This window comes from Macaca fascicularis, chromosome X (genome assembly GCF_037993035.2).
Source record: "Macaca fascicularis isolate 582-1 chromosome X, T2T-MFA8v1.1".
Taxonomy (NCBI): Eukaryota; Metazoa; Chordata; class Mammalia; order Primates; family Cercopithecidae; genus Macaca; species Macaca fascicularis.
This window is the reverse complement of record NC_088395.1, coordinates 91,120,989-91,145,441: the sequence shown is the minus strand read 5'-3', so window position 1 is coordinate 91,145,441 and position 24,453 is coordinate 91,120,989. Positions and strand designations below refer to the sequence as shown.

The 24,453-nt window shown below is 35.8% G+C and overlaps 1 protein-coding gene across 8 annotated transcripts in view; it reads left to right on the top strand.

The window, feature by feature from the left end:
* Window positions 1–24,453, top strand: part of HDX (highly divergent homeobox) — a 193,789-nt gene that overhangs the window by 18,742 nt on the left and 150,594 nt on the right. For 4 of the 8 annotated variants that reach the window (XM_074029324.1, XM_074029322.1, XM_065538698.2 and 1 more), the window contains exon 2: window positions 21,672–22,775. In XM_074029324.1, coding sequence (XP_073885425.1) covers window positions 21,699–22,775 — 1,077 coding nt within the window. In that variant the 5' untranslated portion in view covers window positions 21,672–21,698. Of the gene's footprint in view, window positions 1–2,269; window positions 2,379–15,811; window positions 15,959–21,671; window positions 22,776–24,453 lie in introns of those variants that run through there. The other 4 variants (XM_074029321.1, XM_015444121.4, XM_005594041.5 and 1 more) reach the window with 2 other exon arrangements.

The following is a 24,453-nucleotide window of genomic DNA, read 5'->3' as shown; positions in this document are numbered from 1 at the left end:
CTAGTGGTGACAAAATCTCTAAGCATTTGCTAATCTGTAAAGGATTTTATTTCTCCTTCACTTATGAAACTTAGTTTGGCTGGATATGAAATTCTGGGTTGAAAATTCTTTTCTTTAAGAATGTTGAATATTGGCCCCCACTCTCTTCTGGCTTGGAGAGTTTCTGCCGAGAGATCTGCTGTTAGTCTGATGGGCTTCCCTTTGTGGGTAACCCGACCTTTCTCTCTGGCTGCCCTTAAGATTTTTTCCTTCATTTCAACTTTGGTGAATCTGGCAATTATGTGTCTTGGAGTTGCTCTTCTCGAGGAGTATCTTTGTGGCGTTCTCTGTATTTCCTGGATTTGAATGTTGGTCTGGCCTACTAGGTTGGGGAAGTTCTCCTGGATGATATCCTGAAGAGTGTTTTCCAACTTGGTTCCATTTTCCCCCTCACTTTCAGGCACCCCAATCAGACGTAGATTTGGTCTTTTTACATAATCCCATACTTCTTGCAGGCTTTGTTCATTTCTTTGTCTTCTTTTTTCTTTTGGTTTCTCTTCTCACTTCATTTCATTCATTTGATCCTCAATCGCAGATACTCTTTCTTCCAGTTGATCGAGTCGGTTACTGAAGCTTGTGCATTTGTCACGTATTTCTCGTGTCATGGTTTTCATCTCTTTCATTTCGTTTATGACCTTCTCTGCATTAATTACTCTAGCCATCAATTCTTCCACTTTTTTTTCAAGATTTTTAGTTTCTTTGAGCTGGGTACGTAATTCCTCCTTTAGCTCTGAGAAGTTTGATGGACTGAAGCCTTCTTCTCTCATCTCGTCAAAGTCATTCTCCGTCCAGCTTTGATCCGTTGCTGGCAATGAGCTGCGCTCCTTTGCTGGGGGAGATGCGCTCTTATTTTTTGAATTTCCAGCTTTTCTGCCCTGCTTTTTCCCCATCTTTGTGGTTTTATCTGCCTCTGATCCTTGATGATGGTGATGTACTGATGGGGTTTTGGTGTAGGTGTCCTTCCTGTTTGATAGTTTTCCTTCTAACAGTCAGGACCCTCAGCTGTAGGTCTGTTGGAAATTGCTTGAGGTCCACTCTAGATCCTGTTTGCCTGGGTATCAGCAGCAGAGGCTGCAGAAGATAGAATATTTCTGAACAGCGAGTGTACCTGTCTGATTCTTGCTTTGGAAGCTTCCTCTCAGGGGTGTACTCCACCCTGTGAGGTGTGGGGTGTCAGACTGCCCCTAGTGGGGGATGTCTCCCAGTTAGGCTACTCAGGGGTCAGGGACCCACTTGAGCAGGGAGTCTGTCCCTTCTCAGCTCTCAACCTCCATGTTGGGAGATCCACTGCTCTCTTCAAAGCTGTCAGACAGAGTCGTTTGTGTCTGCAGAAGTTTCGGCTGCGTTTGTTATTGCCCTGTCCCCAGAGGTGGAGTCTACAGAGACAGGCAGGTTTCCTTGAGCTGCTGTGAGCTCCACCCAGTTCGAGCTTCCCAGCAGCTTTGTTTACCTACTTAAGCCTCAGCAATGGTGGGCGCCCCTCCCCCAGCCTCGCTGCTGCCTTGCCGGTAGATCACAGACTGCTGTGCTAGCAATGAGGGAGGCTCCGTGGGTGTGGGACCCTCCTGGCCAGGTGTGGGATATGATCTCCTGGTGTGCCTGTTTGCTTAAAGCGCAGTATTGGGGTGGGAGTTACCCGATTTTCCAGGTGTTGTGTGTCTCAGTTCCCCTGGCTAGGAAAAGGGATTCCCTTCCCCCTTGCGCTTCCCAGGTGAGGCAATGCCTCGCCCTGCTTCAGCTGTCACTGGTCGGGCTACAGCAGCTGACCAGCAGGGATCGTCCGGTACTCCCCAGTGAGATGAACCCAGTACCTCAGTTGAAAATGCAGAAATCACCTGTCTTCTGTGTCGCTCGCGCTGGGAGTTGGAGACTGGAGCTGTTCCTATTCGTCCATCGTGCTCCGCCCCTCGTCTTTTATTTTCTTCAAAACATTTCTAATATTTATTTTATTCAAAAGTGTAGTTATTTGTATTTTCATATATAAAAGCTTCTGAGAAAGAAAACCGGTTGTGTGTGTGTGTGTGTGTTTTAGATTTTAAACCAGTAATATCAACCCAAAAGTATTGATCTTCAGTAATAAATATAGCTTTAATTTTATAATATAGCTTTAATTTGACTTAAAGTTCCTTAAAGTTTAGTTTGATCTAAATTTTAAAAATGCATTGCTAGACTTCCAATTCTGACCAAGATGAAGTAAGCCCACTATAACCTTCTCTCCTGATTATTACAGCTACAATCACTGGACAAAATTTTAAAAGAAACTCCCTCAGAATTCCTAAAAGTAAACAAAAGCAGGCAGATTGAGGATGGCAGTCAGAATTTGAAGTGACCATATATTGGTGAGTTTCCCAGTGTTCCCCCATTTCTCTTAAGTCTTCGACCCAAGGCTGGATCCATCTCATGAAACTGTGGAGTGGTACATTGCAGGCTAAAACTGCAATAACAGCCGGCAGTCCCAACAGTGTGAAAGTAAATCCTGAGTCAGTTTCAGTCTCTGTCTCTCACTTCCACTTTTCTGTCAATGGTGGCTCCAGTTGCAGAGCTATGCTGCAGTGACAATAGAACAACTAAAATAAACTCTAACGGAAACCCTATATTTCTGTCTAGAGGACCAGGAAAAGTGGCCCTTGCAGGCTGTACAGTGAGTGGAGAATCATGGAGAGGAAAGAGTTGAGGAAGGGGATCCTTTAATACTGGGCATCAACCTGTAGAAAGCTTAAGCTCATCCTTGAGTTGCTCATGGGTGGGACAGATTCAAAATAGATAGCAAAGGCTTTGGAAATAGAATTGACATTGAAACCACCACCCAAATGGTACTAGTGTGAGGACAGACCTAAAATAACACAGCAAAGGATTTCAAAACTGAAATGACTTGCTGACAGAAGTTAAAAATATATATATATTTGCAGTTGAATCTGACATAGTTGATTGCCTGTTAACTGTATTTTGCCAAAACAACATTCTCAAGAGGTTGCCAACAAATAATATTCAAAATACCCAAAATAGAGTTTAAACTTACTCAACAGGAGTTGACAACACCTATAATGACCCAGATGTTGGCATTGTATCAAAAGGTGTTAAAACAGCTACTATAACTACGCTCCCTTAGATGAAAATAAACATCTTGAAAAAGAGTAAGCTGTGAGAAGTTCTCAGCAGAGTAATAGAGCCTACAAAATAATACTAAATGGAAATTATAGAGTTGAAAATTCATTATCTGAAATTTTTTAAAGGCACCATCTGTGCTCAGTAGCAGAATGGTGAAGACAGTGGAAACAGTCAGTGAACATTAAGATAAATCAACACAAATTATTTAATCTGATGAACAGAGAGGAAAAAAATATGTAGAAATGTGAACAGAACCTCAAGTCCTATGGGATGATATAAAAATAGTATTCATGTCACTGAAATCCCAGAAGGACAGGAGAGAGATTGGCGTAGAAAAAAATATTTGAAGAAATAATGGCTGAAAACTTCCCAAATTTTACAAAAGATGAAAATTTACAGATTCAAGATCAAGGAGCTTGGAATAATATAAAATCAAATAAAATTATGCCTAGGCACTTAGTAATCCAACTGCTGAAAGCCAGAGGTAACAAAAAATGTTGAAAATAGCCATAGAAAAACAGCATATACATAGGAAAACAAGGATATGAATGACTGAATTTTTCTCATGAGAAATCATGGAGATGTAAAACAGTGGAAACACATCTTTTTTTTTTTTTTTTTTTTTTGAGACGGAGTCTCGCTCTGTCGCCCAGGCTGGAGTGCAGTGGCGCAATCTCGGCTCACTGCAAGCTCTGCCTCCCGGGTTCACGCCATTCTCCTGCCTCAGCCTCCCGAGTAGCTGGGACTACAGGCGCCCGCCCCTGCGCCCGGCTAATTTTTTCTATTTTTAGTAGAGACGGGGTTTCACCATGGTCTCGATCTCCTGACCTTGTGATCCGCCCACCTCGGCCTCCCAAAGTGCTGGGATTACAGGCGTGAGCCACCACGCCCGGCCAAAACATCTTTAAATAAAAAAAAAAAAGTCAACCCAGATTCCTATAGTCCATGAAAATATGTATCAGAAATGATGACATAAAGACATTCTCAGATTTTAAAATCCTAAGAAAAATTTTCACAAACAGATCTATTCTTAAAAACGTTAAAGTAAGTTATTCAGGCTGAATGGAAATGATAGCAGGAGAAAATTTGAGTCTCAGGAGCAAAAATAGGATCAAACTAAATGGTAAATTCTGGGTAAATATTGTTCTATTTTTGTCTTCTTAAGTTCCTTAAAATATGTATGACAGTTGAAAGTAAAAACGATAACATTGTGTATCAGGGTTTCTAATACATAGAGATGTACTTTGTATGATGACTAAAACACAAAGAGGGGAGGGAAAAGGGACCTAGATAGTTGTCATTGAGGTTGTAAAATATTAACTGTGTAAAAAGAAAAAATGGATATATACGTTGTAATCCTTAAAACAATCACTTAATATATGTAATATATGCAAAAAAATTGGCAAAAAAGAAAAAAATTAAAACAGAATACCAAAAAGTATTCAGATAGTCCAAAAGGAGTGGAAAAAAGAGATCAATATCAGAGGGACAAACAAAAAACAACAAATAAAAAGGTATACCTATATCCTACCTTATCAGTAATTACATTAAATGTAGCGGTATAAAGAACCTAATTAAAAGACATTGTCATATTGGATCAAATAACCAAACTATATGTTTTATAAAAGAAATACATTTTATATACAAAGACATAGGGTAAAATACAATATAGAAAGTGATATACTATGGTACAGCAATCAAAACAAAGCTGGAGTATATATATTGGTGTCTGGCAAAGTAGAATGCAGAGCAAAAACTAGTACCAGGAATAAAGAGAGGCATTACATAACTAAAGAATAAAGAGTCAATTTGCCAAAAAGATGTAACAATACTACATGTATATGTGCCTAACAACAGATCTTCAAAACACATAAAGCAAAAAGTTGGCTAGGCCTGGTGGCTAACACCAGTAATCCTAGCACTTTGGGAGGCCAAGGAGGGCAGATCACTTGAGGCCAGGAGTTCAAGACCAGCCTGGCCAACATGGTGAAACACCGTCTCTACTAAAAATACAAAAATTAGCTAGGTGTGTTGATGTATGCCTATAATCCCAGCTACTCAGGAGGCATGAGAATTGCTTGAACCCAGGAAATGGAAGTTGCAGAGAGCCAAGTTTGTGCCACTGCACTCCAGCCTGCGTGATGGAGTGAGACTATGTTTCAAACAAACAAACAAACAAACAAACAAACACCTAAAGCAAAAACTTCCAGAACTGAAAATAAAAATAGACAAATCCATAGTTATAGATGGAGATTACACCATTTCTCTTTTAGTAATTGATAGAAAAAGTTGTGAAGAAGTCAGTAAGAATGTAGAAAACCTGAAAAATACTATCAAACAACATGACCTAATTGACATTTTTAGAAATGACCACCCAACAGCAGAATATACATTCCTTTCAAGTGTTCATGGAACAGTCACCAAGAGAAATCATTTTCTGAGACATAAAACACAATTTAAAAAAAATTAAAGAATTGACATGATAAAAAGTATGTTCTCTAATCATAATGAAATTACACTAAAAATTAATAATAGAAAGATATCTGGAAATGCCCTAAATATTTTAATTAAACAATAAACAAGAGAAATTGGAAAATATTTTGAACTGAATGATAATTAAAATATACTTTATCAGAATTTTTAGAATGTAACCAAAGCAATACTTAGAAGTAAATTTAACATTAATTGCTTGTATTTAGAAAAGAAGAAAGGTCTCAGATAAACAGTATAAGCTTCCATCTCAAGGAACTAGGAAAAGAAACATAAATTAAATCCAAACAAAGCCAAATGAAGAGGCTAGTAAATATAAGATCAGATCAACTTCACTGATCATCAGAGAAATACAAATAAAACTGCAGTGAGATACCATTTCACGCCAGTCAAAATGGCTATTTTTAAAAATTCAAAAAATAACAGATATTGGTGAGAATGTGGAGAAGATGAGACAAATACATGCTATTGGTAGGAATGTAAGTAAATTAGTTGAACCTCTGATATAGTTTGGCTGTGTCCCCATGAAAATCTCATCTTGAATTACAGTTCCCATAATCCCCATGTGTTGTGGGAGGGACCCTGTGGGAGGTAATTGAATCATGGGGTGGTATCCCCCATGCTATTTTCATGATAGTGAGCAAACTATCACAACATCTGATGGTCTTCTAAGGAACTTCCCTCTTCACTTGGTTCTCATTCTTTTATTTCTTGCCATCATGTGAAGAAGGACATGTTTGCTTCCCCTCTGTCATGACTGTAAGTTTTGAGGCCTCCCCAGTCATGTGGAATTGAGTCACTTAAAACTCTTTCATTAATAAATTACCCAGTCTCAAGCAATTCTTTATAGCAGCATGAGAACAGACTAATACAGTAAATTGGTACTGCAAGTGGGGCACTGCTATAAGGATACCCAAAAATGTGGAAGCAACTTTGGAACTGAGTAACAAGCAGAGGTTGGAACAGTTTGCATGGCTCGAAGAAGACGGGAAAATGTGAGAAAATTTGTAACTTCCTAGAGACTTGGAGGGCTCAGAAGACAGAAAGATGTAGGGAAGTTTGGAACTTCCTAGAGACTTGTCAAATGGCTTTGACCAAAATGCTGATAGTGATATGGACAATGAAGTCCAGGCTGAGGTGGTCTCAGATGAAGATGAGAAACTAGTTGGAAACTGGGGTAAAGGTAGCTCTTGCTATACAAAAAGACTGGTGGTATTTTACCCCTTACCTAAAGATCTGTGAAACTTTGAACTTGAGAGATGATTTAGGGTATCTGCTGCAAGACATTTCTAAGTGACAAAGCATTTAAGAGGAAGCAGAGCATAAAAGTTTGGAAAACGTACAGCCTGATGATGCAGTGAAGAAAATTACATTTTCTGGTGAGAAATTCAAGCCAGCTGCAGAAATTTGCATAAGTAATGAGGAGCCAAATGCTAATCACCAAGACAATGGAGAAAACGTCTCCAGGGCATTTCAGAGGTCTTCACGGCAGCCCGCCCATCAGAGGTGCAGGGACCTACAAAGAAAAAATGGTTTCATGGGTCAGGCCCTGGGCCTTGCTACTTTGTGCAGTCGGGACTTGGTGCCCTGCATTCCAGCCATGGCTAAAAAGAGCCAACATACAGCTCAGGCCATTGCTTCAGGGGGTGCAAAGCCACCTAAACCTTGGTGACTTACACATGTTGTTGGTCCTGCAGGTGCACATAAGTCAAGAATTGAGGTTTGAGAACCTCCACCTAGATTTCAGAGGATGTATGAAAATACCTGGATGTCCCTACAGACATTTGCTTCATGGGTGGAGCCCTCATGGAGAACCTCTGCTAGGGCAATGTGGAAGGGACATGTGGGGTTGGAGCCCCTGCACAGAGAGTAGAGCTGTGGGAAGAGGACCACTGTCCTCGACACAAGAATGGCCAATCAACCGACACCTTGCACCATGAGCCTGGAAAAGACATGTACATTTAACACCAGTCTGTGAAATCAGCTGGGGTGGGGGCTGTATCCTGCAAAGCCACAAGATTGGAGCTGCCCAAGCCCCTTGAAGCCCATCCCTTGCATCAGCATAAACTGAATTTGGGACATGGAGTCAAAGGAGATCATTTTGGAACTTTAAGTTTTAATGACTACCCTGTTGGATTTTGAACTTGCATGGGGCCTATAGCCCATTTATTTTGGCCAATTTCTCCCATTTAGAATGGTGTATTTACCCAATGCCTGTACTCCCACTGTATCTAGGAAGTAACTAACTTGCTTTTGATGTTACAGGCTCATAGGTGGAAGTGACTTGCCTTGTCTCAGATGAGACTTTTGACTTGGACTTTTGGGTTAATGCTGGAATGAGTTAAGACTTTGGGGGATTTTTGGAAGGGTATGATTGTGTTTTGAAATGTGAGGACATGAGATTTAGGAGGGGCCAGAGATGGAATGATATGGTTTGGCTGTGTCCCCACCAAAATCTCAACTTGAAATATACCTCCCAGAATTCCCACATGTTGTGGAAGGGACCAATGGGAGACAATTGACTCATGGGGGTAGTTTCTCCCATGCTATTCTTATGATAATGAGTAAGTTCTCATGAGATGTTATGGTTTTATAAGGGGCTTCCACTTTTCTTGGCTATCATTATTCTCTTTCCTGCCACCATGTGAAGATGAACATGTTTACTTTCCCTTCTGCCATGATTGTAAGTTTCCTGAAGCCTCCCCAGCCATGCAGAACTGTTAGTCAATTAAACCTCTTTCCTCTTTAAGTTACCCAGTCTTGGAAAGTTCTTTATAGCAGTATGAGAATGGACTAATACAACCCCTGTGAAAAGCAGTATGGAGATTTCTCAAAGAACTAAAACTAGAACTATTATTTGACCCAGTAGTATCACCACGGGGTATCTACCCAAAGGAAAAAAAAAAATTGTCTTATCTAAAAGATACCTTGACTCATATATATATTTCAGCTCTATTCATAATAACAAAGACATGGAATCAATCTAAGTGTCTATCAACAGTGGATTAGACAACGAAAATGTGGTACATATACAACATGAAATACTCCATAGCCATAAATAAGAATGAAATCATATTCTTTGCAACAACATGGATGCAGCTGGAGGCCATTATCCCAAGTGAATTAATACAAAAACAGAAAGTCAAATAACACATGTTTTCATTTATAAGTGGAAGCTAAACAATAGGTACATGTGGACATAAAGATGGAAACAATAGACACTGACTACTCCAAAAGTGGGGAGGGAGGGAGGCAGTCAAGATTTGGAAAACTACCTATTGGGTACTATGTTCACTATTTGGGTGACGGGTTCACTAGAAGTGCAAACCCCAGCATCATCCAATATACCCAAGTAAGAAACCTTATTGCATTGGGAGTTATACCTGATGTAAATGACGAGTTGATGGGTGCTGACGAGTTGATGGGTGCAGCACAGCAACATGGCACAAGTATACATATGTAACAAACCTGCACGTTATGCACATGTACCCTAGAACTTAAAGTATAATAATAATAAAAAATAAAAAATAAAGAAACCTTCATATATACATCCTGAATCTAAAAGTAAAAAATAAAAAAAAATAAAAATAAAGGTTGAGATTGAATTTAATGGTCACTGAAATTTAGGAATTAAGAAAAAAAATTGTACAAGCACTTAAAAAGGTGAGAAAAGTCACCTGTAGAGAGGGAAAACAGATGCCAATTTGTTTAATAAAATGACACAAGGCAGAAAACAAGGGTTGCAGAGTGTTGTAGGAAAATAAATATGTCCGGTAAATAGAATGGTGGACAAAATCAAACCAAATAACCTCTCAGTGATGTGGAATCTGTGGCATCAAAAGACTAACAATGAGCACTGGATCCACTATATCTCCTGTGATAAATATTGTGTCCCTTGTACATTGTATCTGGCACATTGAAGGCACTCAATATTACTTGTTGAACAAAAAATAGAGAGTAGAAATCAGTGAAAATGAAGACAGAAAAACAATAGACAAAACTAATGAAACTAAAAGCTAGTTCTTTTAAATGATCAATAACAGTGATCTTTTAAAAGATCAGTAAATAAATGCTAAATAAAGAAGAACAATTTACCAATACCAAGAAGAAAAAAGGTACATCACCCCAGACCTTACAGACAGTAAAACAATAATAATAAACAATAAACTATTAATAAACAACTTTATACCTTTGAATTCAACAACTTACATGAAATGGAGCAATTCCTTGAAAGACACAAACTATCAAAACTCACTCGATAATAAATAGATTATCTGAATAATATTGAAATGTAATTTGTACTTCAAAACATTCCCACAAAGAAAACTCCATGTTCAGATGGTTTCGCTGGTGATTTCTAAGAAAGATTTAAATAAAATTATTAGCAATTCCATGTGATTTCTTCTAGAATACATAAATGAAGGAAATACTTCCTAACTTATTACCCTGGTACTAAAACCAAGTACAGTGCAAGAAAAGAAAACCACATACAAATATCCCTCACAAAAATAGACTAAAACATTCTTAACCAAATATTTAAAAATTTAATCAAATTATATATAAACAGAATAATACATCACTACCAACTGAGGTTTCCTCCAGGAAGAGAAGGCTGGTTTAACATTTGAAAATCAATCAGCATAATTTACCATTTCAAAAGATTAAGGAATAAAAACTATACAATCATTTCAATAGATGCAAGAAAAAGCATTTAACAAAATTCAATATCCATTAGTGGTAACAATAATAATAGTAATAATAAAAACTCAGTTTAATAAACATAAAAGGGAACTTCTTTAGCCTGGTGAGAGGCATGTATGAAAAACCTGTAGTGAACATCATACTTAATGGTGAAAGATTTAACGCTTTCCCTCCAAACTTGAGAATAAGGCAAGAATGTCTACTCTTATAGCTCTTATTAAAACATCATGCTTTATGTCCTAGCCAGTCCATTTAGGCCAAAATAGAAAAATGAAAGGAATGCATATCAGAAAACAAGAAATAAACTTGTCCCTGTTTGTGGACATGATTGTGTAGAAAATACCAAACAATCAACTGAATCCCCTGGAAGTAGTAAGTTAGTTTAGCAAAGTTGCAGAATACAACTTCAATATACCAAAATCAATTGCAGGTTAATAAACTAGCACTGAACAATTGGAAATGTTAAAAAAAATACAATTTACAGTAATACCCCCCCCCAAAAAAAACCCCAGAAAATATATAGGTGTTTATTTAACAGAGTATGTGCTGGATCTGTTTTCTGAAAACTATAAATCTCTAGTAAAAGAAATCAAACAAGATATAAATAATTAGCAAACGATAAGCCACAGGTGGAGAAACATTGGAAATCATATTTCTGATGAAGAGTTTGTATCCAAAATATATAATGAACCCTCAATACTCAATAATAAGTAAACAAACAACACAATTAAAACTTATGGGAAATATTTGAGTAAAACACTTCCACAAAGAAGTGGTGTATAAGTATACAAAAAGATGTTCAACAACGTTTGTTACTAGAGAAATGCAAATTAAAACCACAGCAATAATATTCAATTACACACCTAGGTAATGGCTAAATTTTTAAAAAATGACTGTAATAAATGTTGATGAGGAAGTGAAAGAAATGAATCTTTCACTGAATGTTTTTCAGTGCATTTGAGAATGCAAATTTGTACAGCCAATTTTGAAAACAGGTTAACAACTTATGAAGTTAAACATACACTTACCATACCACCCAGAAATTTCATTCCTAGGTATTTACTCAAGAGAAATGAAAACTTACCTGCACACAGAAACCTGTGTGCAAATGTTCTTAACAGCATTATTCATAACAGCCAAGAACTCAAAACAGATTCAGTGTCCTTCAGTGGATGAATTAACTGTGGTACATTAATACAATGAAGTACGACTTTAAAAGAAAAAGGGACAAACTACTGATGACACACAGCAACACATATTTATCTCAAATGCTCTATGCTAAGTAAAAGAAGCTGGCTGAAAAGTCTACATGTTGATTCCATTTATATGGTAGTCTACAGAAGTCAAAATTATAGAAACAGTGGTTGCCAGGAGCTGGGGTAGCTGGAGGGCTTGCTAAGCAAGCAGCATAGGGAAACTTTTGGGAGTGAAAAAACTATTCTGTGTCTTGATTTTGGTGATGGTTTGATGACTATATACATTTCTCTTAACTCATAAAACTGTACATGAAAAACAGTGAATTTTACTGTATGTAAGTTTAGAAGTGAATAATAACAATAGATAAAAAGTACAATATTAATATAGACATGTTGACCAAAATAAGATATTCAATGTGTTATGTTTAACTTGGCTCAACACTTTGTAAACAAAAACATCAATGGCTTATCCAAAATGCACATTTTTAATATTGGAAAGAATGTGTTATATTTGAATTGGTGATGATTTATGGACTTGTCCCATTTTATTTATTTGCTTATTTATTTAGAGACAGGATTTTGTTCTGTCACCCAGGCTGGAGTGCAGTGGTGCAATCATAACTCACTGTAACCTCAAACTCCTGGGTTCAAGAGACCCTACCACCTGAACCTCCTGAATAGCTAGGTCTACTGGTCTACTGGCACATACCACCATGCCACATTAATTAAAATTAAAAAAATAAAAATTGTAGAGGTGGGGGTCTCACCATGCTGCCCAGGCTGGTTTCAAACTCCTGGTCTCAAAAAATCCTCCTGCCTCAGCCTCCAAATGTGTCATCCCATTTAGAATATCTTGTTTTCCAGTAATGAATACTTATAAGTTAATTTTTTAGTACTTTTCAAATGTTTTAATTAGCGGGGGCATTAGTAAGGCATTGAGCTGCTTTTAAGTATGGCATCGAATCTGTAAGAACAGTGTTACATCATATAGGAATTTATCTCAAATGTTTCCATGTGAAAATATAGCCTTAGCTATCTGAAATACCTAAGGAAGCAGTCATTCTTAGAAGCTGTATGTTTCAGGTACTTCCAAAGCAACAAATCTAAAAAATTATACTCATTGTTTAGCTTGTTTGAATAGAACATACTAAGCATGATTTAATATTTTCTCAATGTCTTAGAATCTTCATCAAAATACTGAATCTTAAACCTGAGTAGAACCTGAAAAATTCCATATCTAAATATGATATATAAACTTAAGAGCCTAGTTATACTAAAAATATAGGTATATTACAACTATAACATGCTTTACAATTTAAGACAAATGAGTTCATATATCATAACTTATTTGTAGCAATCAGAGTGATAGACAAGATGACTTGTACAATCCAGCATTTTACAGACTTAGTAATGGGTATTCATGGAAATTAAATGATTTACCAAATTGTCAGCAATGAAGCTGAGCATAAAACCGAGGTTGTCTTATTCCTATGGGTGGGCATGTGCTGAATGGGTAGCACAATATAGAATATTGGGGGTAAAAGTAAATGAATTGTTACTTCAACACTCAATCCCTTAATTCAGCCACCATCCCCACCACAACCCAACAGACTTCAATTTCCAGGGAACCAATGCTTTGTCATTTTATCTTCCACATAAATAAAAACCCAACTTTAAAAGATATGGTTTTTAAAACTCTGTTTATTTTTATTATTTTGTTGCAAATGATTAAGAAATTTGGCTGTGCAGTCATTCAATATCTTGCCACTTCAGAGGCCAAGATAACTAGGGTGGATGAAGGTAATGATAAATTATCTTGCTCAAATGGGGTTATCTAGTTGTTGTAAAGAATTAACTTCCTATAATATAGTAGATCTTTTGAGCCAAGTGGCCTTGCTGCTGTTGTTTCTGAATTTAAAGGGAAAACTAAAAGGTCCCTGCATCTGCATTGTCTATTGTCAGAGTTGCAGTATCCGGAAATCTGTTTAGTATTCAGTAATCTTTATTTGGCTATTGGTATCAATGGGGAAGGACCTGGTGTGTTTTGTAGGTTGATATCACACTTAGATAAATGTAAGAGTTGCAGCCAGCTAATGGGAAAACATGGGGCAGATTTTATCATACTTGGTGATCACTTACATCTTGTACTTTAGGCTTTTTGCAGTAGGTACAGCCTTGCAGAGGAGGATCAGAGCTCTGATTGTACATTAATGATTTGAAGTTCACCATTGTCCTCAGAACCCATTTCAAAGTACCTTGCTTCTAAATCCATACCAGCTTCTAAATACCAGAAATATTTCCGGTATTTGACCTCTATCTTCTGACTCTTCTCTTGACTGCGGCTGAATCATTTAGGAAAAGAAACCCCAAACTGCTCTGAAATCTGGCAGCCATGATAGTGAAAAAAAAAAAAATGCTTTAATGGATATTGTTCCTGCTCACTTGTCCACGCATCCTTGAAAATTTCGTTCAGTTTAGACTTACACATTAGTGCACTGAATGAGATCCCCTTCAGAAAGTCCGTAGAAGTCTTTGCTTCTGATGTTTCAGAGAGAAACTTTACTCTCATCTTTCCTGGTGCTTGCCTACATCTGATTTTCTCTCATCAGATCTCTTAACATTAGATAGGAGATAGATGAGATAGATGCTTGTGTGGTCAAGAAAGAAAGTCAGGTGTACCGACTGCACTGGATGACTGGGTGACTGCTTACTTTCCTTATTAGAGAGCTTTATTGTTCAAAGCATTCAGAGAAAGATGTTATTTCCATGTCAATGTACTTGATTATTTCCATACACAGTATGCTAGAAAAATTCCTGTCTGGTTTGGCTTGAAGAGCTTTGTTGTTGCTCTTTTTTTCTTTTTTCTTTTCTTTTCTTTTCTTTTCTTTTCTTTCTTTTTTCTTTTCTTCTTTTCTTTTCTTCTTCTCCCCTTCCTTCCTTCCTTCCTTCCTTCCTTCCTTCCTTCCTTCCTTCCTTCCTTCCTTCCTTCCTTCTTCCTTCCTTCCTTCCTTCCTTCCTTCCTTCCTTCCTTCCTTCCTTCCTTCCTTCCTTCCTTCCTTCCTTCCTTCCTTCTTTCCTTCCTTTCTTCCTTTCTTTTCTTTTCTTTTCTTTCCTCTTTTTTTCTGTTTTGAGACAGTTTCTGTCACCCAGGCTGGAGTACAGTGGTGTGATTTCAGCTCACTGCAACCTCCACATCTGGGGTTCAAGCAATCCTCCTACCTCAGCCTCCCAAGTAGCTGGGACCACAGGCTCACACCACCATGCCCAACTAATGTGTTGCTGTTTTCTTAATTTTGAGGAGACACTTTTCTTGGAAAAGATGTGGTATTTTTTTCTGTCAATTTTTGGGATTAACAAGTTTAGTGTGACAGCTTTTAACAAGAACCCAAAATTGACTTAATCTAATCACAAGGATTCTTTATTAAATGCACTACTAGAATTTATCGTTTTTAAAGAAGAGTTTGACCTGACTTATTATTCTTTAAATTCACAGAGTTGTATACCCTTAGTATTAAACATTTTATCTATTGGCAGGAAAGATAAAACATTTTTCTAACTTATCTTGTCAAATTGTGATGATGTCAATTTAATTAAAAGGTACATAGTTTTAACATGGTTGTTTTTAGTAAAATGTACATAATTTAAAATTTTTATGTATATTCTATGTTTATTAAAATAATTATTTTGGTTAGTATTCCCTAAAGCACAGAAATGTTCACAGTCACTAAACCTTCTTTTTTATATTTGAGCTCTAAAGAGAGGTTTTGTTTTAATATATAAGAAGAATCCCTTTATCCAAGAGGAAAAACAAAAGCACCCTTTTGTTCCAGAGCAGAGCTTCTGGCTATAAGACATATGCCAGATGCCTTGCTTGACAAAGAACAGTGAGTGTCCCTGTTGATAATTGATCACGTATGGCTACCACCATCTCTGACTTTACTAGCCATAAATATTTATTTCAGTGAAATTACCTTTTTTTCCCCCATATATTAACACTAACCAGATAAAGACTTTCATCTTTTTTGTTTTGTGTTTTTTTTTCTTTAAAGTTGGTACATTATCTGAATAAATTCAATAAGTGTTTGCACTATGCATATTTTTCATTGAGAAGCTGTCTCCCTTTAGCACACAAATTATTGCCCACTACTGGGGATTAATTCACTTGCAGAAGTCTTACAGCTTGGAAGCACTGAAATTGTATTAAAAAAATAGGAGTACAAATTCTACACATACCAAATTTTTATTCCAATTTTCAGAATATCTTCTTTTATTTTTAGATGAATCTACGTTCTGTATTTACTGTAGAACAACAAAGGATTTTACAGCGTTATTATGAAAATGGAATGACAAATCAAAGTAAAAATTGCTTTCAGCTCATATTACAGTGTGCACAGGAGACTAAGCTGGACTTCAGTGTAGTCAGGGTAAGTATTGAGGTCTTACACTCAAATTTAAAGCTTCTTATTACAAGTGATATTTGCTTAATACGAGAAACATACTCAGGGTATGAAGTCACTAATTTTATAAACAACTTCACTTCCCTGGTATAACAATACTGTTTTAAAAATAAATAGGACTAATCTTTCAGTTTATATTTGTTTCTATAAATACCTTGAAAACACAAAAACTCTTGCAGGTAAACATCTTTTTAAAATCTTAGCTTTTTAATCTAATACATACATTTAAGATTCATTGTTGATCTTATGCTCTTTAAACCCCAAATTAATGTAGATGTAATCCCCAAAAATGATATCAGTAAAACAGGCATTTATCAAGTGAATACTATAGGTGACGTATTTTTCATTGTATCTGAATTTTTCATCAGGCATTTGGTCTGCTTTATAAATACGTTCTCTTTCTAAGCAAAATGCGTGCATTTTGATGGGTAGGCAAGTAAGGGACAAGGAATCCTAAGGGAATAAATTTTTCTTTATCACAGTCATAGTTATTCAGTGTAAAAATCAGAGCTGCTACATTCTTGAAAGGTAATGAGAAGGTGATTGAGAAAAGACAAGAAATAAATCTAACAGAACTGGTCACGGATTTTATTGAATGCATAGGAACTTTTATGTCTGTTTGAAAATGTTACAAATCCTCTTGGTGTGAAATCTTAGTGATTGAAAGATTAGCAACTTTCTCCTACTTCACATTCATTAGGCTAATTTAGGAAAGAGAAAGGATGTCTGTTCTTAAGTTTATTTTGCTTTCGATGTACCTTCAAAGACCCTAAAGATAAGTATAGCTTAATAATTATTCAGAATATGTGTTTCTTAAAGACTACAATATTTATTCGCCTTCAAATAGGGAATTATGCCACCAATTCTAGACAAAAATATCCAGGATATCTGTTTCTTTTTTTCTTTTTTTTTTTCTTTTTTTTTTTGAAATGGAGTTTTGCTCTTGTTGCCCAGGCTGGAGCGCAGTGGCGCGATCTCAGCTCTCTGCAGCCTCCACCTCCCGGGTTCAAGCGATTCTCCTGCCTCAGCCTCCCAAGTAGCTGGAATTACAGGTGCCCACCACCACGCCTGGCTAATTCTTTGTAGTTTTAGTAAAGACTGGGTTTCGCCATGTTGGACAGGTTGGTCTCGAACTCCTGACCTCAGATGAACTGCCCGCCTCGGCTTCCCAAAGTGCTGGGATCACAGGCATGAGCCACCGCGCCCGGCCCAGGATATCTGTTTCTTATTTTCTGAGACCAGTCATCATACTCAGATTTGTTTAAGAACCAGAAATATCTCCTATTAACAGCTCTACATGGCTTATTTGAAATATCTTCACTAAGCCACAGAGCAAAATGTCTAACTGTATTAGAAAATATAATATAAAAATGTATTAGATTTTAAGTTGATGAGATTGCAGTTAACAAGTGCTACTTTCTTTTTCCTGCAGTAATTTTCTCTGCTTTTTTTTTTTCTTTTATCTTGTCATTACCTTAAAGTGAAAACCCTTGCCAGGCAGCTGCATTGTGAAAATCTTTCATATTGTGAAATCTTTCATATTTCCAATGTGTTATTGCAATCTTCCCCTCATAACTTACTTTATTGTGATTGAATATTGAGAGTGTTGAAATACAGAGATTTATATTTATGCTCAAAATGGTGTGAAAATCTAGAACAAACAATGGGAATGAAATATATAATTTCTTAGAATATAGATTATCAGTAAAATGTTAACATGTTACAAAGAAGTGTAAAAAATGGATTCATTCCCTCCATTCCAATGTAAATTTTACAGAAATTCAGTCTTCCTAATCTAAATCCCAACACAATTTTGATGGCTTTTCCAGTTAAAGGGCAAAAGGAATTTTTTTGTAGACTCATCACTCTATATCCCACCCGCTTCCCCGGATACTTTGCTAGGGTTACATGTTCTACTTGAAAGAGATCTTTATTATTATTAATAAAGTATTCATTGCATTTTTCTTTTAAAAAATCTTTAAGTCCCACTGTATTGAGAACTTGATCTCAATGTAAAGAAAACTTAAAAAGTTAAAACATCAAGCAAAAATAAATATACTGGGGTAAAAAAACAAGAAAACAAAGAAAGAGATATAAAAAAAAGGGAAAGAAGTTTAGAGACAGTGAATTTCAAAGAGAGAACTGAAACATAAATTTATGGACACTAAAGATTAATGACCGAATGACTTTTCTTTCTTTTTTTCCTGTGTAATATCACTTTATTAGTTCCTAAGCCCAACTTCTCATCATATCAATTTTGTTTGACACATCTTTTAAGATGTAACATAAATGAGAATCATTTACATCTTATAAGCTTTGGTATATTTTGATAATAATTGATAACAACTGAACAAATTTTAGTAAAATTTAATTCAGCTTTTGGGAAACCTCAGGCAATGTATTTTCCTTATTTTCATTTTAAATGGAAATATTTCTTATATACCTTCCTATTTATATACTTTCCTACTTTTTGCAATTGAGAATGTGGAAAATAATTGAACCCTTACTTTTTGACTCAGGGTTTTCACTATGGAAATCAATTATTATACTGTGCCATAAAATAATAATACTCACAACTTGGTAAGGTATATGGAGTTATTTTTTTCCTTAAAGGACGCCAGACTGCTATTTAGTGATTTCTCCCATTGCTTCTGTTTTGTGTTCCTTCTCTTTTCCCTTTAGTGAGCAATGTTTAGTGAACAATTTTAGTTTTGGTACTCTCGCGGTGCCTGTCAACAGCAACCTCTATCACTAATATCCCTTCTATTTTGCAATTTCTAATTTGTTGTTGACAGTTGGTTTTAAGGTTAGGTGTTGTAGTGAAGTACATGGATCTCGTGACATCTATGTTGGTTGTGTTCTGGACAAGGGAGGTTGCTAGGTTGCTATATAGCTATTTCTTATGTATATGGAGATTATTCTACTGCATTTTACTTTTTGATGAGTACATTATATAAATATCTATTAAGCTACATAAGAAACTATATATATTATGCATATGCATGTATAAACTATACAACTTTATAAGTAAGCCATAAATTTGCAATGCACTAAAATCACTCTTAAACTTCCTGAGTTAAAGTAGACATTGAGTGAAGAGAACACAGTAGGTTATGTTGTGTGCGTGTGTTTTTCTTTCTTTAAGTGGCCCAGAGCTGTCCTCCAGATGTCATAGTTCTTGAATTCAAATTTTATAATTTTACTGTGCTTTCCCATTAAATTTTTTAATGTAATGCTTTTATATTTTTGTAAAGATTATGTACAAATACGTTATGTTTCTCACAGATTATTTTTACTTAAAAAGCCATAATGTGGCAACTTATTTTGAATATTTGTAAAATTCAACTTTTAACATTTTAGTTTTAAATATTTCTCTAGTATATAATTTAAAACCTTTTAGTTTTTCTCCCGTCTCCTGTGACATTTATATTCGTACATCTTTCCGCTTATCATTCTCACTCCTGCTGTTTCATGAAAGTCAGAGTGAGTTTAAAATTTCCACTGCCTCATGTGAAGTAAAGTGGAACACTACAGTTTGTGGAACATTTTCTTTATGGGAGAAACAATAATTATAAAAATAAAATGGCCAATAGAGATGACTATTTTCAGGAGTTTCTAACCACTACATGTAGGGTAGTGGAAGGTTTAATGTGCTTTCAGGCAAGGTAGAATTGACGGAATCTTTGCTCTCTCACTTGCGCGTAGAATATCCTTCCACAAGCTATTTATTATTTCTGAACCTCAGTTTCTTCATTTACACAATTAGAAAAATAACACCTACCAAAGGAGGTTTTTTATACATATGTATATATATAACACTCTATATAGACAGATCTATTATAGATCCTTTATTATAGATCCTTTATAGATTATTATATATTCTTTATACTTTAGATTTTTTATTTTATTTTTTTCTTTTACCTGTATGTACACCTTGGTTCCAAGGCAAATGAAAATCTATCTATCTATCTATCTATCTATCTATCTATCTATCTATCTATCTATCTATCATCTGTCTATCTATAGAGAGATCACATAATGGGGATTCAATATATATTAGCTTTTATTTACAGTATTACAGCAACACTAATGTCGTATATAATTTTAAATTGTATAAGATGTACAGTAAACATTGAAAATTTGACAGTTTATGTGGTCTTCAAAAACACATCCATATAAAAGTTAAACAAATATACTCTGAACCATGTTTGTTCAAGGCTGGTTCATTTCATGTTTTCATTTATTCAGTTCTTTTAATTCTTTTTTAGGAAAATTTTTGGTGGAGACCGAGTCCCACTATATTGCCCAGGCTGGTCTCAAAATGTTGGCCTCAAGAGATCCTCCTGCCTGGCTTCCCAAAGTGCTGGGGTTACAGGCATGGGCCACTGGGCCTGGCCTGTTTAATTCTTAATAGATTAATGTGCTTTGGTGTTTATAATATGGTATGCATTTTGGAATCATTATAAAGTTTAGTAATCACATTATAGAATATATTTCTTATTGTATAATTTTAGATCCGTGACTCAGAAAAATAATACTAAGATCATTATAATAAATTACTTACATTAAAATACATATTTTGTAATTAAATCCTAAACGTCAACCACTAGTATTTTTATTAATAATCTTATTCTGTTTAGAAAATATCTATTTATTGTACAAAATTTGGTAAGTAGAGAAAAATGTAAAGAAGACAATAACTACCATAAATTAATGACAAACTGAAAACAAAATTTACAACTTGTAACAAAGAATTATTACTGTCTTTAGTAGAAAATTACTCTTACAAATCAATTTAAAAAGGTAAACACCTCAATATAAAAATAGGTAAAGGTAATGGATAGGGAATTCTATGAAAGTAATATTGTAACCATAGAAATTCATATCAAAGCAGCAATTATACACTTTTTATTTACTCCTGGACTAGTAAAGACTATAAAAAGATAATGCAAACTCTTGGTGAGGGTGTGAGGAAACCAGAACTCTTACATTGGAGGGCACTTCGAAAATATTAGAGCCTAGCAATTTTTCTTTTAGTATTACATTCTAATGGAGCAGCAGTACAAAGATGCTTCTACGACGAGGTATATGGCAATATGATTTATAATAAAGAATATTTCAAAAACTACTATAAATACCTGATAGTATGAAATTAAGCAAGTTACAATATATTTATAAAATGGAAGTTGATGAGCCTAAAGATTGCAATTGTGTATTTGTTTAACAACACTATGAGCATTTCTTAATGCCATTAAATAGCCTATCTTTAGTATGTTCTTAATTTTTCAGTATTATAAATAAATATATGATGAACATCATTGCATATAAACTTTATCTACATTTGTAGGTTATTTTTAGGATAAATTACCATAAATATATTTACTATGTCAAAGTGTATAAACATTTTTAAGTTTCTTGATACATATTAGTTGGATGTGTTATGAGGAGAGAAACAATAATACACTCTGTTCTCAAAGTTTGAAGGTATTTATTAAGTATGAGTCCCTGATCATCTTTGTCTTTATACTTTAGTTAGCTTTTCTGTTATTTTATCTTTTTCTTTTACTTTTATGCACACTTTGGTTCCAAAACAAATGAAAATATAATGTATCATGTAAAATTTGTTTTTTCTTGGTTTGTTTTAAATTTTTTTTTATAATACCATGTTTTATCCTTCCAGACGTGGGTTGGCAATAAGAGAAGAAAGATGAGTAGTAAGAACTCTGAATCTGGAACAGCAACAACAGGAACCTCTTTGTCAGCTCCAGACATTACAGTCAGAAATGTGGTTAATATTACTCGACCCTCAAGCCAGCAGTCTTCTTGGACATCTGCCAATAATGATGTCATTGTGACTGGTATATACAGTCCAGCCAATTCATCAAGTAGGCAAGGAACAAACAAACATACAGACACACAAATTACAGAAGCACATAAAATCCCTATGCAGAAAACAGCCACTAAAAATGATACTGAGTTTCAGTTGCACATTCCTGTTCAAAGACAAGTAGCACACTGTAAAAATGCTTCCCTGCTCCTAGGTGAAAAAACAATTATTTTGTCAAGACAGACAAGTGTGCTAAATGCTGGAAACTCAGTATTCAATCACACAAAGAAAAACTATGGAAACTCTTCAGTACAAGCTTCTGAAATGACAGTACCTCAAAAATCTTCTGTGTGCCACCGACCTTATAAAATTGAACCAGTTGGGATTCAAAGGTCATATAAGCCTGAACATACAGGTCCAGCATTACATAACTTATGTGGGCAAAAGCCAACTATTAGAGACCCTTACTGTAGAACACAAAACTTGGAAATCCGTGAAGTGTTTTCACTGGCAGTTAGCGATTACCCCCAGAGAATTCTGGGAGGAAATGCCCCACAGAAGCCTAGCTCAGCAGAAGGAAATTGTTTGTCCATTGCAATGGAGACTGGAGATGCTGAGGATGAATATGCCAGAGAGGAAGAGCTGGCATCGATGAGAGCACAGATACCAAGCTATTCGAGATTTTATGAAAGTGGCAGTTCCCTTCGAGCTGAGAACCAAAGTACAACCTTGCCTGGACCAGGAAGAAATATGCCAAATTCACAAATGGTGAATATTAGAGATATGTCAGACAGTGTACTGTATCAAAACAGAAACTACCATTTGACACCACGGACCTCATTACATACAGCATCTAGTACAATATACAGTAATACAAATCCGTTAAGGAGTAATTTTTCTCCTCATTTTGCATCATCAAACCAATTGAGATTATCACAAAACCAAAACAATTACCAGGTAATGTGTAAATTTATTTTATAAAGGTTTTAAAAACTGTGTTTGTATCCAGTTAGATTTGGGACCTGGATCGCTTAACTCGTGTATTGAAGTAATGTGAGATTTTTGCTTCAAAGTGGTGGTTTGGGGTTAACTCCTTGAAGAATCTTGTGCTTTGTTTCTCATGTTTTTAAATGATGAGGTCTTTTTTCAGGAATATAGTCATTTTTATAATATGACAGTTTTTTCCTGACATTTAAAATGATTTTGTTCAGGAAATGGGAGCTTAATGGGTAGTATGAAACTTCCCACTACTAAAATAGGGTTAAATTGGTCAGGCTCATGCTCTTGAAAATAGATTATTCCTATAATGGTTTTCAGTTGCATTTTGGGGAGTTGTCACTAGATGAGTGGTGGCTTCCCTGGTACATACCCAGGCAAGTCAATCATTTCTTTAGGTGCTGATGGCTGAGAAGTCAGAGGCTATGGTAACTCAGCCAACTGCTTTTTATAAATGTAAATGCTTTATTAAAACATTAAGTGAGACAGTAGTCAAGTAGTCATTTAAAAAGTTTATAGGGAAAAGACATATTCAGAGTAAGAATTATTGCAATTTTAGACCTATGTGCAAAATAGTTGTTATTTATTTACTGTTTCATATATTCAATTGTTCAGGTATGCTTCAAATAATCACATTAACAGTGAGGTATAAGCCTACCTCAGAACATCTCTTAACCTATAGATAATTCCCTCTGAAAAATCTGCTTTAGAGAATTTGAATAGCAGAGCTTGAATGGTTGCCATTTTTCCTTACTACTGGCTAGAACTTCTTCTCTTTTCTTTTCTTTTCCCTTTTTTTTTTTTTTTTTTTTAGGCAGAGTCTCGCTCTGTTACCCAGGCTGGAGTGCAGTGACGTGATCTTGGCTCACTGCAACCTCTGCTCCCCGGTTCAAGCAATTCTCCTGCCTTAACCTCCCAAGTAGCAGGGACTACAGGCGTGTGCCACCACGCCCAGATAATTTTTGTATTTTTATTAGAGATGGGATTTCACCATGTTGACCAGACTGGTCTTGAACTCCTGACCTCAGGTGATCTGCCCCCCTCGGCCTCCCAAAGTGCTGGGATTACAGGTGTGAGCCACTGGGCCCAGCCTAGCACTTCCTATCTTTTCAACCACAATACTTAAGATTTGTCTGGATTTAAGATGCTTCCAGGCTGTTCTGAACCAGTTTAAGGAACCATCTTCTTTTAGCTCCCTCTATCTTACAGCTCTCTGCTTGAAAATGAAAAGCAATAACACAGTATAGGAAGTATCTCTCTATCATCTGGTCATAACACAAGAACTCCATCATCATCAATAGTCATTCTTTATTGATAACTGACTCATTTTTATGTGCTTGTTCTTTAAAGAAGCATGCTTAGAGTAACATTGAATCATACCATTAATATCCTCTACACATCCCTCCTTCATCCACCTACTCTTTTGCACTTCTTTACTGCTTCAGTGTTGTTCTTAATAATAGTAATAACAATAACACTTACCATTTGTTGAGGGCTGACCATGTGCTGGGACCTTTGATCACTTTATATAACTAAATTCATTTAATCTTCATGATGATCTGGACAGATAGGCATTTTATCCATATTTCAATTGCTTGCCTAGGATTACATAGCTAGTAAATGACAAAACCAGAATTCC